Consider the following 12,594-nt stretch of genomic DNA (forward strand, 5'->3'; position numbering starts at 1 on the left):
TGTGAAGTATCATTGGTGGGAGCATCTGAAATGTCATGAGACTGCCCTGTGGCCTGTGCACAGGGGAGAAAGAGATCATGCGTGTGTTTGTGTGTGTGTGTGTGTGTGTGTGTGTGTGTGTGTGTGTGTGTATGTGTATGTGTATAGAGGAAGGTATTGTGTGTATGTTTGTGTAGAGGGAAGTATTGTTTGTGTGTGTGTATGTGGAAAGAGGAAGTCAGTGTGTGTGTGTGTGTGTGTGTGTGTGTGTGTGTGTGTGTGTGTGTAGGAAGGTGTTACTTGGTAGACAACGGAGACAAAGATCAGAGGACCAAACTTTCCGAGATCTGTCTTTAAGAATGAAGGAGTCTAAGGTAGACAGGGCAGTGAGTGAAGGATGGGACATGGTCTCTGGACCCAAAGTTCTGATGTAGACAAGATCCAGGAGAGGTGGAGTAAGAAAACTGGAGCGTGGCCAGAAAGTATGGTGTCAGAGGCGTAAGTCACTTTGGCGGGCCCTGATTTACTCTTCTAGCACAGGAATGGACTCAACTGGAGAGGTTTAGACTTCAAAAGCCCATCTACTCAACGGCCTTATGTGATGAATGGGTGAAACTAATAGGATAAAATGTCATGGTTGTACCCCCTGCACACACCAAGAAACAAATGATAACTAAGGACAATTACACGTTTTCCTTACTTCAGCCAGCTTGGGGCTGGGAAATGCAATGTCGTATGGAGTGTGTTATGAACCTCCATCTTCTTCACAAGTGCAATCTGTGCTTTCCTCTGCCTAAGCCTTAGTCCCCTTGCCTGTCACTCAGGGCTAGGTAATTGCATCTCTCAGAGCTTAGGCAAGATTAAAGAGACACCACATGGAGTAATACCTAGCATGTAATAAACATTTCTTCTTCCCCATGCTAACTTTCTGCAAAGCTACGGTCAGCTCCTTCTATTAAAGTGGTCATGCAGGAACAGAGTCATAGGAAGGCTGGCAAAAGCCCTGCATACCCAGAACAGGGTACAGTGTAAAGGGATCTGAAATCAGAACAGCCATCGCTCTAGACCTGGAGGAGCTTAGAGGCTCTGGAGAGAGCTAAAGTGATGGATCTATGAGCAGAGGCCCTTCTGACTTCTCCGCCCTCCTCCACCCATATACACTTACTTTCCAAAGGGTCTCTCCAGGGCAAAAGGCCGAGCTGCATAGTAGTACTGCTTGTATTCATCCATCCATACTTCAGCTGTCCTCTTGGTGTTCCTGGGGAGATAAGGAGTCTCAAGAGGGGGCTTGTCTGGGAATCACTTGCAGGCATTCCCAGTTGGAAATGCACACACAGAGGCAAAGTTGGAAACAGCATTCAGGCAGCAGCCGCCAGGACAGAGATGTTCATGTTACTGTTTCCAGAACACCAGAACATGATCAATTGTCCCCTGTCTCCAAAGGCACCTCAAGAGATAGAACTTTAGTAATATCAACAACCTTTCCACAAAAAGTATAAATAGGAAAAAAAATCACATCGGAAGCTGAACTTTGGTAACTCTCAAAGAAGCAGAAAATGCAAGAGACACAGGTGTATCCATTTGCTGCCTGGCACTTCGAATGCATAGGTGGCCTCGTGAGGACCAGCTAACCTCTGGTCTGCTTGGCTAGTGGGCCTTCCTCTTCTTTCCCATGGTGGATATGCTGAGGTCTCAGCTCCCCAAGAGTAAGGTCAGTGCATACATGAGCCAAGCAATGGGTATGTGTAACGAATTAGCAATCAAGCCATATCTTTCAGTACTTCACTAGTACGCTAGGCTTTTCATCAAACCTTGCTTGAATTTGACCCTAAAGGTAACAGTAGAAGAGAGAGGGGCAGGAAAAGAGGGTGGATTGTGAACATTCAACAGTCAGGGAGTCTCAAGAGGATTCCTTAGAGTCAAAAGCAAGAGATCAGAAAACAGTAAGAGTTGGTGACCTGGGCAGTGGAACACCTGGGAGAAAGTAAACTTGGGGATCTAATTAGTTTGCTTTTTCAGGTTCTTAGCTCTACTTTAGAGCACAGACATTTGATAGAAGAACATGGCAACCCCTTCTGATCTGGGATCTGAAAGTACAGGTAATCACAGGCAAGTGGGATCCGGGGGTACTGGAAGCAGTTAAGGTCACCTGGCTGGCTCCTGCAAGTGGCTTCACTATCTGCAAGCTAGAAGCTGTTTTGCAAACAGTGTGCCTCATTTCTCTAAGCAGAGTGGTCTACAGTCAGCCTGCAAGGATATTCACTGGCCAAAGCCCAATCTCAAAAAGAGCAAACATCTAGAATTCTGGGATCCTGCTAGCTCCCACTTGGAGGTCTCTGCTCCTGCAAAGCCACACTAAACTGCTATGCCAGAAATCCCTGGCTTACTATTATAGCTAAAAAAAAAATCTGAGATTCCCTGATGCTCTCTAGCTTGTTGCCTTCCCCTCTTCCCTGCTTCCCATCCTCTCCTTATGTGCCATGCTTTGTAAGATGTAGAACTTGACCACTGTTCAAACCCATGCTTTCTTGGAGTCAGCTGTGTCAGGATATGATATACACATGGATACATGCATGATAAATCAAGAAAGAATACAGTTACATAAATAGATAGAAGATAGATAGATAGATAGATAGATAGATAGATAGATCTCAAAGGATGTGAAGCCCCCAGTCAAATAAAAATGGATCAAACAGCAGAACAAAAGGAAAGGAGAATTGGATGGATGAGAGAAGCAACTGATGCCAAGAGATGAGAGGATCAAAGTAAGAACATACGTTAAGAAAAATATGGAGACACTCAGGCTAGAGAGATGGCTCAGCAGTTATGTGGGTACTGCTCCTGCAGAGAACTTGGATTTAATTGGTTCTTGGCAACCACATTAGGTGGCCTACAGCTGTCTGTAACTTCAGCTCCAGGGCATTCAATGCTTTCTTCTGGCCACTTTGGGCAACTGTATTCACAAGAATCTGCACCCCCACACACATATGCATATAATTTTTTAAAAATTCTAAGGTAAGTAGGCATGCATGAATATTTTGACAAGAGAAATCTAAAAGAAGTGAAATGTTGAGAAGAAGATGTATGAAAGAGAGGGATACACAGGGACAGGCAAGGGGTACCCTGGCGTCACTTACTTCTGTATCTATGGCAGAGAGGCCCTGAATGAGATGAGAAGCCCTGGAGCTGGATTATCAGATATACCCCATCTGGATTCTTCTAGTCTACCAGGAGGCCCTGAAACAGGCACACTGCTGTACCCACCAGCCTGGAGCAGGCACAAGGCTGGACGCTCCAGAGCTTCCCATCTCTTGCTTCTCCCTAGGGATCTTTCTCTGAGTTACCCAGCTGTTTCTAACCACCACTACTATCTCCCTTTGCAAATACCTAGAGGCAAAGCCCTTCAAGAGGGACTTGACCAGTCACTTTAATTATGGAGGCTCTAGGGGATGAGGTAAGTGTGGATGGGTTGGTGGGCTCAAGTCTCAGGGATAGCCTAAGGAAGTCTTGGCATTGATGCCAATTGCCCAAGCAGAGTCCGAGTTGCAGGCATGCAACTCATGCATCATCCAGGGAACTCAGACCATCTTGCAGAGTACCACAACCTGTTGCAAACTCATGTCCACCATTCCCTTGCTGCTATCCCCATATTATTGGACCAGGGCATGCACTTACTTTATATATGTGTTGGCGTTCCCATCGGGGAAAACATAAGGATGCTTTTTTCTGAAGACATGTCCCACCCGGCTGCAAGGGATGATCTCCAGGCCACCTCCACACATCCACACTCGGAAAGAGATTTCTGCAAGACACCCACATTTCTGTTATTACTTTCTAATTCTTCTATACTGGCTCAGAGATGCTGTGTCTAAGGTTTCATAGGCATCTAAGAACAAATTCTCCAATTAGGCTGTGTATTTCTTTGGGAGCCCCATGTAATTTGAGTCCCCACACTGTGAAGAGTGATTTGGGACAGCTCAATAGACAGAATGGAGATGTGGGGGGGGGGGGACCTTAGTGGGATGTTTTGGGAGATCATAAAAGGCTTGCTTTGGGAAATGTTACATAGCAAACTTTCAGCATAGAAAATCAGTTACAGTCACCCTCACAGACCACAAATGGTTAGAACAAAGATGGAGGGCAAGGTTGGCAGGGTGGCTCAGGCCCCAAAGGTACTTGCTCCCAAGCTTGAAGACCCAAGTTAAGTCTTGAGAACAAACATGATGGAAGGGAAGAATGGACCCTCACAAGTTTTCTTCTGTCACCAATAGGAACACTGTGGCACACATATAATGTACCCTCCCAATCAAACAAACAGATAGAACACAGAGATAGGCAGGCAAAGGTACACATGCACACACATAAACACACACACACACACACACACACACACACACACACACAGAGAGAGAGAGAGAGAGAGAGAGAGAGAGAGAGAGAGAGAGAGAGAGAAACTTGAAATAATTCTGAGAACACAGAATAATCCAATCAACAGTGGATTCAGGACAAAGTACAAAACACCCTATCAAGGATGTAGCGGAAGGCACCTGGACCACCCCAAGCCTGCCCTTCTCCCACTGGATAAACACGAGCTAACGGAGTCCTAGGATAGGAAGACAGAACCTGAGCAGTAATCAGAGCTACCGAGGATGCTCCCCAGGGTGGAGTTTCACACATACACCTATCTCTTCCTCTTTTGCTACTGAGTGGTGGTGAGTAGGGTGGAGTTAGGGCAGGGTGGAGTTAGAGAAAGCTGTCCCTAGTGAGTTTCTACTAAGAGTAGGCTCCAGGCCAGGTTTCCCGAGCTTAGGGATCAGGGAGATGATAATGGTAGTAGAAGTGGGCAGGGGCATATTTTATCATTGCAGTTGTTTGAAATTGGCTGTGTGTGGTGATAATGAAAAGCACCTAAAACCAGTGGTATGAGTGCTTTAGAATTCTCTATACATCATGTACCCCCTTTCTGAATCTACCCAAAACACCCTCTCCTACCCCACACCTTAATGGGCACATCAGTGTTAGAAAGGCAAGAAAAGGTAATTTCTAATTTGTGGGCCTTCCTGCCTGGCCCATGCTTTTGCATTGAATCTTAAGTGTGAACACAGACTCTCTAAGAGAAAAAAAAAATCCAAGACTGGCTGGCCCTGTGATGCAGTCCTAGTCCAGAAACAGAAAGTGAGGATGTAGGTACCCCCAGGCCTTTTCCATCACAAACCTGAATATGTCCAACAGCCTGGATTCTACCTTCCTGCCTCCCCTAACTGGTGTCTCTCTACTGCTTCCCTGTTATACCTCCATCATACAGCCCTCAGAGGGGGCACCTAAGATAGGATTCTGCCCCACCCCCAACCCACTGCTTTCCCATGTCCTCTGCACATTTCTTGCCCCCTTCTGTCTCCTCCTAAGGCAAGGAAAGACATGTCTTTGTCTACCAAGTCTGGACAGACCTGTTAGATGCAGCCTTGGGAAAGCCAGGCTCCAGCTTTCTACAGTTTGATCTTGATTTCCTTGTGAGTTAAACCAAGAACCATAGACATGCTCCACAGAACTGCTGTCAGTATCAAATGAAAGAGACTTCTGAGTTACTGTCGGAAACTCAAGGGCACTGTTGTGAAGGCAATCTCTCGAGAACCCAGACACCAGTGACATCACCCACCTGGGTGTACCTCTTCACAGGTCACTTCTAGCATCTGCCAACACTATAGGAGACACCGGGGCTTACTAACTTAATACCTGAGATTTCCTGTCTCCTCGGATGTCCCACATATAGAGAACTGGCATTTGTGGCTAGGTTTCTGTCTGAGCTTGGTGTTTGTGAGTCACTAAGCAAGATGTGGCTCAGCCAACTGTCTGTCATCTACATCTTGATCAGACACTACAATGAACAATCTCAGGGGTCAGATGTAGAATCCTGTTAGTTCCATGTGCGAATAGGACTTCTTTCCTTGTGTGTGATCTCGTCAACTCTTCTCTGGGGAACCCAAGAAGGGTCTGCTCCACTTCCTGAAAAGGAAACCTCTATAAACCCACAGCACATGAGATGACGGCCTGGCTTACTAGATATAAGCTACACACTTTGTGCCAGCTTTTCCCTAAGCAAATGCATACGCTTTAGCTACTGTGTCTTCTTTTCCATGTATTCAAATGAGACATATGTCCCTCCTCATTTGAAAAGCAAATTCTTGCAACCTCAATCCCACACTCCCCACTCTATAAGCTACCTCTTTCCCTGAAGACCCTCCAACCAGTCTTTCTTTTCTGAGTCCACTGACCCTTGCCCTCCACCAGCCATGTTCAGTCCCCTGACTAAAACAGTGCCATCACCTGACCCTTTGTCCCATTCTCATTTCCTCTGTGATGCTGTCATTGACTATCTTTATCCAATATCAGCTGTTCCATTGTCTGATTTCAGGGTCCTCTTGATGACATTGAGAACTTTCCTCTGTACCAGCATCCCCATCACTACCAGATAGTGTTCAACTTCAGAGACCTGACACTTTAGAGAGACATGTGACCCACCATGCTACCTCTTCTACATCTCTTGGCATCATCCCATAGTCCCACCTTCTTTCCTCCTCTAAGCCTATCTTCCACCATTTCAGTTTCTCTTGTGTTGTGTTAGAGCCCAAATTCAAACTATCACAATTCTTTAGGCCTTAGCCAGGGAGACAATAACATCCTCCTGTACTTATAGGTCAGGGAGTTTCCTGTCGATCTTTCTAACAGTCCTGCTTGCTGCTTATTGATGTCTTGTTTTCTAGTGCAGCTATGCTAGGGCAACCAACAGCAAGATATCAGGAACTGATGTACTTCTCCCAACTTCAACCTCAAAGTTGTTGTCCTGAAACCCCTCTTCCCCAGGACTGAGCACCACTATTGCACCCTAAGACACAGGTACTGTCTTCAAAATACCCACAAGTAGGACAAGAAGCAACCATTCAGTTTCTGCCTCATCAACTCACACATTCGATCCTTCAGACCAGCTGTTCCATTTACAGGAGTCCTTGGCCTGGCATGAGTTAGGTTTCTCAGCTCTCAAGCCCAGATTGTTGTAACAGGAGTTTTGGATCTGCTATGGGTCCCCGTGTTGTCACTTGAGTCAAGAGGTCCTCTTGGTGGTATGAGGAGTTTTGAGGTTAGTGTAATGATTTCTAAGCACTACTCTGCAGAATACTTAAAACCTAGGATCTACAACCAGCCTGCCCTTATCTGCATTGTGACTTGAGGAGGATGAGCAATCTCTCATGCTCACACACTGGGCATGCTTGGTTAGCAGTTTTGTGAAAGCCATTGAGAAAGTCTGCTGAACCTGAGCTTCTCAAAGAGGGCCTGGACAAGTGCCACGAGAACCACGGATGCTGCAGTGGGAAGCCAGGCATTCTTAGAGCCTTGCTCTCCATGTTTGCACTGATGTGGTGCCACCATCTCTTCAGTGAGGTTGGAAGGAGGCAAAGTCTTTCTATAGAGTCTTCTGGGGTTCTCGCTTAGTCAGTGCCTGCATCATCTCCCTGGTGATAAATGTCACACATACTCCACATCTCAGGCAGGGAGATGTGTAATTACTCTATCCTCACTGGGGCACTGTGATGGAACCTTATATTTCTAACTTCAGATTAATATTTGAGAGAAGATTGCCCTCACGCCCTGCATTTTCTTCCCTTGTCTACCATGTACTCATTAGCACATCAGCTATTTTTACTGCCTCTGAGGACCCTCACCTCTTACCAGAATCAACACCCATCTGATGAGCACATAAGTGGTGGGTAGGAATTCAGGGTCCAGAGAGCAGCTCTTTTTCCAGGAAGCACACCATCCCTGGTCAAGGTTCTGGCTTCATTTCATAGCCTGAATTCTAACGAGGGTAAAGGGTACCAGTTCACATAAGAACAGCTGTGTGCAATGAGCTCTGTTTATTTTTCATTCATTTATTTATTCAGTGTATGTTGGGAGTATAGAAGGAAGTAGAGGGATGTGAGAGGGGTGGTGTACACATGTGCACACATGCCATTGAATCTGGGTGCCCATCAGACGACAACTTGTGGGAGTTGGTTCTTTCCTTCCACCAGGTGGAAGGAGCTTGAACTGGGACTTGCACTCCAGTCATCAGGCTTTGGGGACAAGTGTTTTACACACTGGGTCATCTTGCTGGTCCCATGGATCATGTTTTAAATGGAGTATCCTAGAGTGTTACAATTGTGTATGTGATCACATTGATATATGTGATCACATCATCTATTTACCTCTTGAGGAGCTTAAACCTGGTGAGGACAAAGGAAATAGAGCAGCAGACAGTAGTGCGCAGAAAGAGACATTCACAGTCTGTTGGCATGCATAAATCTGCCCTTACCTATGTGTCAGGTAATTCAGTAATCTTTAATTTCCTGGCTCTTACTGGGTCAAGAAGCAAGTTCTGTGTGTACTAAGGCCAGTACGTATTCCTCCCCAGTTCACCGGCTGTAGAATTAATCTTCAAAGCAAAACTGTTAAAAACACAAGACCTCCAAAAGGTCATGAGGGATTGGCTCTGGTGCAAGGACCAGTGCTGTTATCTAGGGAGTGAGTTGTTATTATGGAAACCTGTCGCTATAAAGGGATGAAGAATTTGCCCTCTGTTGAGCTCTCCAGCTTGTACATTTTGCCAAAGGATGATGGAGCAAGCAAACCCTACCCAATCTTGGACTTCCCACTCTCTATTCCATATTTCCCTTTGGCCCACCCAGTGTGGTATCCTGCTATAGCAGCTCAACATCAACTAAGACAATTCCACTGTTTTTTAACGAACGCTCTGATTCGACTGGAGATCATCTTATTGGGCTATAAAAGATAGCTTTGGATCTGTGAGCCAAATGCATTCCACCTCACATCTGGGACAACAGATGCTATTCCCAGCCCTCTACTTTTGGACAACTATTAACCACAAGTCCACGGTGATCACCCATGGCCCTGTGACTATGAACATCCTTCAACGTTCCAAACTCTGATGGCAAATAAGCAACTGTTGTCTCTCTTTGATAGCATGTGGGACATTTAGGAGCAGCAACAAAAGGTGGCCTGTGGGATCACATCTGGGCCTGGAGAATCACACAGGGCACTGGGCTCTAACAGAGCAGCCAAGAGGGTGTCATGTATCATTACATATTTGGGGAAAGATGATGTTTCCTCAAATGTGAGTGCCCTTATTGAGGCCACTTCCCCAACCCTGGGCTAAAAGCAAAGGCAGGGGCACTGAGGTATCTCAGCAGGTCAGACTATCCTTCTTTATGAGACATTGGCCATGAAGGATCCTGAAGGGAAGGCAGCCAACTCTAGTGGAGCAGACACTCGGCTATTTTCACGCAGTCTCATGACATGTGGATGTGATGAGACTCTTATGTTGTTTCTTATGTTGCTTTAACGATTCTCCTCGAACTTAGAGGACTTGGGAGGGTCCTCTACTCAGTGTCTTCCATGGCTGAAGTCAAGGTGTCAGCAAGACCCATGTCCCTTCATGGAGGCTCTGAAGGAAAACTTGCTATGAAGCTTACTTAACTGATTTTAGAAAGTTACTCAAGGCTTCAGGACTTGGGTTCCCTTCTCCTTGCTGGCTGATGGCCCAGAATTTCTTTCAGCTACTATTTTGCTGTTTCTTCCATCTTTAAGCTAACAGCTGCTAATGTCCCTTTGGAGCACGGCACCTGGCTTATGCCAACTCTCTGCTGCCACGTGCCTAAGAAAGCTCTCTGATTTTAGAGATTCTATGATATTAGATTGGGCCCATTTGCAACATTCTCCAACCCATTGATTGGTGACCTCATCACACTGCTTAAAAACCTTGTGTCACATAAGGTCACATCCAAACAGGCTCCAGGTATTTGGGTGTGGCTATCTTTTGGGGGTGGGGTAGGGAACTGCTCATCTTACTTAAGAAACCACTGCTTCTACCTTCAAGACCTAGAAATGGGCTCAGTGAGGAGAGGTAACTTTCCCAAGGGTGCTAGGTGGTAACTATGGGCTTCAAACTTACTCCTATCTGATCTTAAAGCCTGAGTTCTTCCTGAACCATACATGTCTCCTGAGCCTGGAATAGCTTGGCATCCCAGACTCCATTCTGAGCATGGTGGGTGGTAGCAAGGCTCTTTTGGGCTCTACCTCATTTCTTTTTTCTGCACTGTCCTTTGTGCCTGCTGTGCTTTGGAAATCCCCCATTCTAAATTCAGGACTCCTGTATTCTCCCTCTGTGTGTGTGCCAAAGCTTCCTGGTTTGGGAAGTAGGCACCCCATCCCCACCCTGCCTCGCACACACTTGTTACTGGCAACAGATTCCTTTTTTCCCTCTAGAGACCAAAAGCTAAAAGTGAGATGTGGCTCAGGCTCTGAGTAAGTAGATATATATTACATGTATCCTGTGTTATGTAAATTGGAGCTTAAGTATCCAATTTTAATGCAAATCAACCTCGGAAAAAATTTAAAAGCCACATTTCCCTAAAGCCTGCTCGTGTCCTAAACTGTGGATATAATTATCAAAAGTGCTCAGCTCATTTTAGAAACACTTGGTGGGAATGAAGTACCAGGTCAGCAGGTGGGGAGGTTAACCAAGACACAGTATGGCTTTTACAAGGCCCTTCAGCCAATCCACCTGCAGCCACTTCTGCAGTGGAAGATGGGGGTGAGGTGAGGGTAGGATCGGATTCAGTCATAGTCACCCTGGCCAAAGAGCACATGTCATTTTGGAGCTGTGAACTAACGTCAACAGTACACAGGCAAACATGTCTAGAGCACAGAGAAATTCTGTCTGGAAGAAAGAGACATACCAGCCTGCTGCTATTGTTTATATAATCAAAGAGACTGTTCTAACATAGCTCCACTGGATTCTATGTAAACTGTTTCACATGGTGCCTAGTGCATGGTATGGTCTGCCCTTCATCCTCATCCCAGATTCAACCAACACTGAATAGTATTTTATTGAAAATAGACAATTGCTTTTTCTTGAGCATACATGTATAACCATTTTTCCTCACTATCTTCCCCTAAACCATGCAGTTTAACAACTATTTACATGATATGTGTGTTCTATTATGTATTATACGTAATGGGGGAATGATTTAAGTAATACAAGTGCTTGCACATTGGTTCTATGCAAATTTGGTACCATTTTATATAAGGGACTGGAGCATCCGTGGGTTTGGGTGTAGGATGATTTTGGAACTCAAAGAGACATATGTTTCTGGATTGCCTTGCCACCCAGAAATCCTTTCCCATTCAGTCTCTCGCTTTTCACACAAGCATTTTGTGAGCAGTTTCGACTATTCTGGGCATTGAGAATCAGAAATGAGATGAACTTTCTGCTCTTGCTTTAAGAGAGTCATCAGTGGGACAGGCACCGATAACTGGACAGCCACATACTTAAATGGGTCAGTGGAAGGGTGATATAAAGGACACTGTGCTGAGAAGATGGGATGCCGAAGTGGGTGGATGGGGGAGGGGTGGTAGCAGAAGGGAAGGCAGAGAGAAAGTGTCCCAGCTGTAGAAGAGGTCACTCAGAGCTGCCATCTTCAGGGGTTCATAGTGGATGCATAAGGAGGCTCTCTGTTCTTGTAGAAGGCCTGAATAGTCTGAAAGTTCAGGAGGGTCTGCCAATGTTGGAAGTGTGGAGAGCAGCCTGATGAACCTAGGAAGATAGACACTTCTGTAGGAGAGGGGCAGGAGGAAGTCCTTGTAGACACAGACCTGGGAGACTTGTCTCTTAGCAAGACCACTTTGGCAGGAGCTGAAGCTGGACAGTAATAAATAGCGTTGGAGAACAACTTAGCAAAGAGTGGCCAGAATGGAGGGGTGTGTGTGTGGTGGTGGTGGTGGTGTGTGTGATGGGCTATACCCTACAGACAGGATTCCTTTTTTCTGGCAGGCACCTTCTTTTATCCTCTTTTATAGCTAAAGCATCGCTCACACCCTCCATCCAGATAGCTGATCATCAGTCAGACATGTGGACCACTTTAGAATCCCCACCTTCTCATACTTTGTGGTCTAGTTATCCACGCCTTGCAACTGCTACCCGTGCACATAACCATGTCATGTATGTGCTCTTGGAAAAAGTACCTTATTTTTCTGGTATACAAAAATACTTAAAAGGAGAGAGAGAGAGAGAGAGAGAGAGAGAGAGAGAGAGAGAGAGAGAGAGAAGAGAAGAGAAGAGAAGAGAAGAGAAGAGAAGAGAAGAGAAGAGAAGAGAAGAGAAGAGAAGAGAAGAGAAGAGAAGAAGGGAGGGAGGGAGGAAGGAAGGAAGGAAGGGGAGAAAAGAAAAAAGAAAAGAGGGTAAAAGGATCCAAAAAAGGCTTCCAAAGTGCTATTGGCTGACTATAGCAGAATAGAATGTTAGGGTGCGGGGAAACAGTGATTGCTGCGGTGGCTGTCTACAGTGCTTCTTTGGTCTCAAAGATTTTGTGATGGATTATAAATGTCTTTCCCACACCTTACAGGGACCATTTACCAACTGCTTTATTCAAATCAGCCCTCAGTAATACCAAACGACTCAGGAGCTGGCTCGATGAGATTGCATCTTGATTTGAGCAGCTGTGTGTTAACATGGCTCGAAAGGAAGGGTGCTGGTAAGTCAGACCGGAATGTGCCATCCTGCAA

At 45.7% G+C, this 12,594-nt stretch overlaps 1 protein-coding gene across 4 annotated transcripts in view; it reads right to left on the minus strand.

Annotated features, from left to right (window-relative positions):
* Galnt14 (polypeptide N-acetylgalactosaminyltransferase 14) overlaps positions 1 to 12,594 on the minus strand; it is a 218,932-nt gene that overhangs the window by 15,175 nt on the left and 191,163 nt on the right. For 2 of the 4 annotated variants that reach the window (XR_003952183.1, NM_027864.2), the window contains exons 10-11: positions 3,655 to 3,781; positions 1,145 to 1,237 (exon numbers count right to left, since the gene is read on the minus strand). Coding sequence is in view for 3 of the 4 variants with exons in the window: in NM_027864.2 (NP_082140.2) it covers positions 1,145 to 1,237; positions 3,655 to 3,781 (220 nt within the window). In the remaining variant the exon portion in view is untranslated. Of the gene's footprint in view, positions 1 to 1,144; positions 1,238 to 3,654; positions 3,782 to 5,712; positions 11,627 to 12,594 lie in introns of those variants that run through there. The other 2 variants (XM_006524941.4, XM_006524940.4) reach the window with 2 other exon arrangements.

Source organism: Mus musculus, chromosome 17 (assembly GCF_000001635.26).
Source record: "Mus musculus strain C57BL/6J chromosome 17, GRCm38.p6 C57BL/6J".
Taxonomy (NCBI): Eukaryota; Metazoa; Chordata; class Mammalia; order Rodentia; family Muridae; genus Mus; species Mus musculus.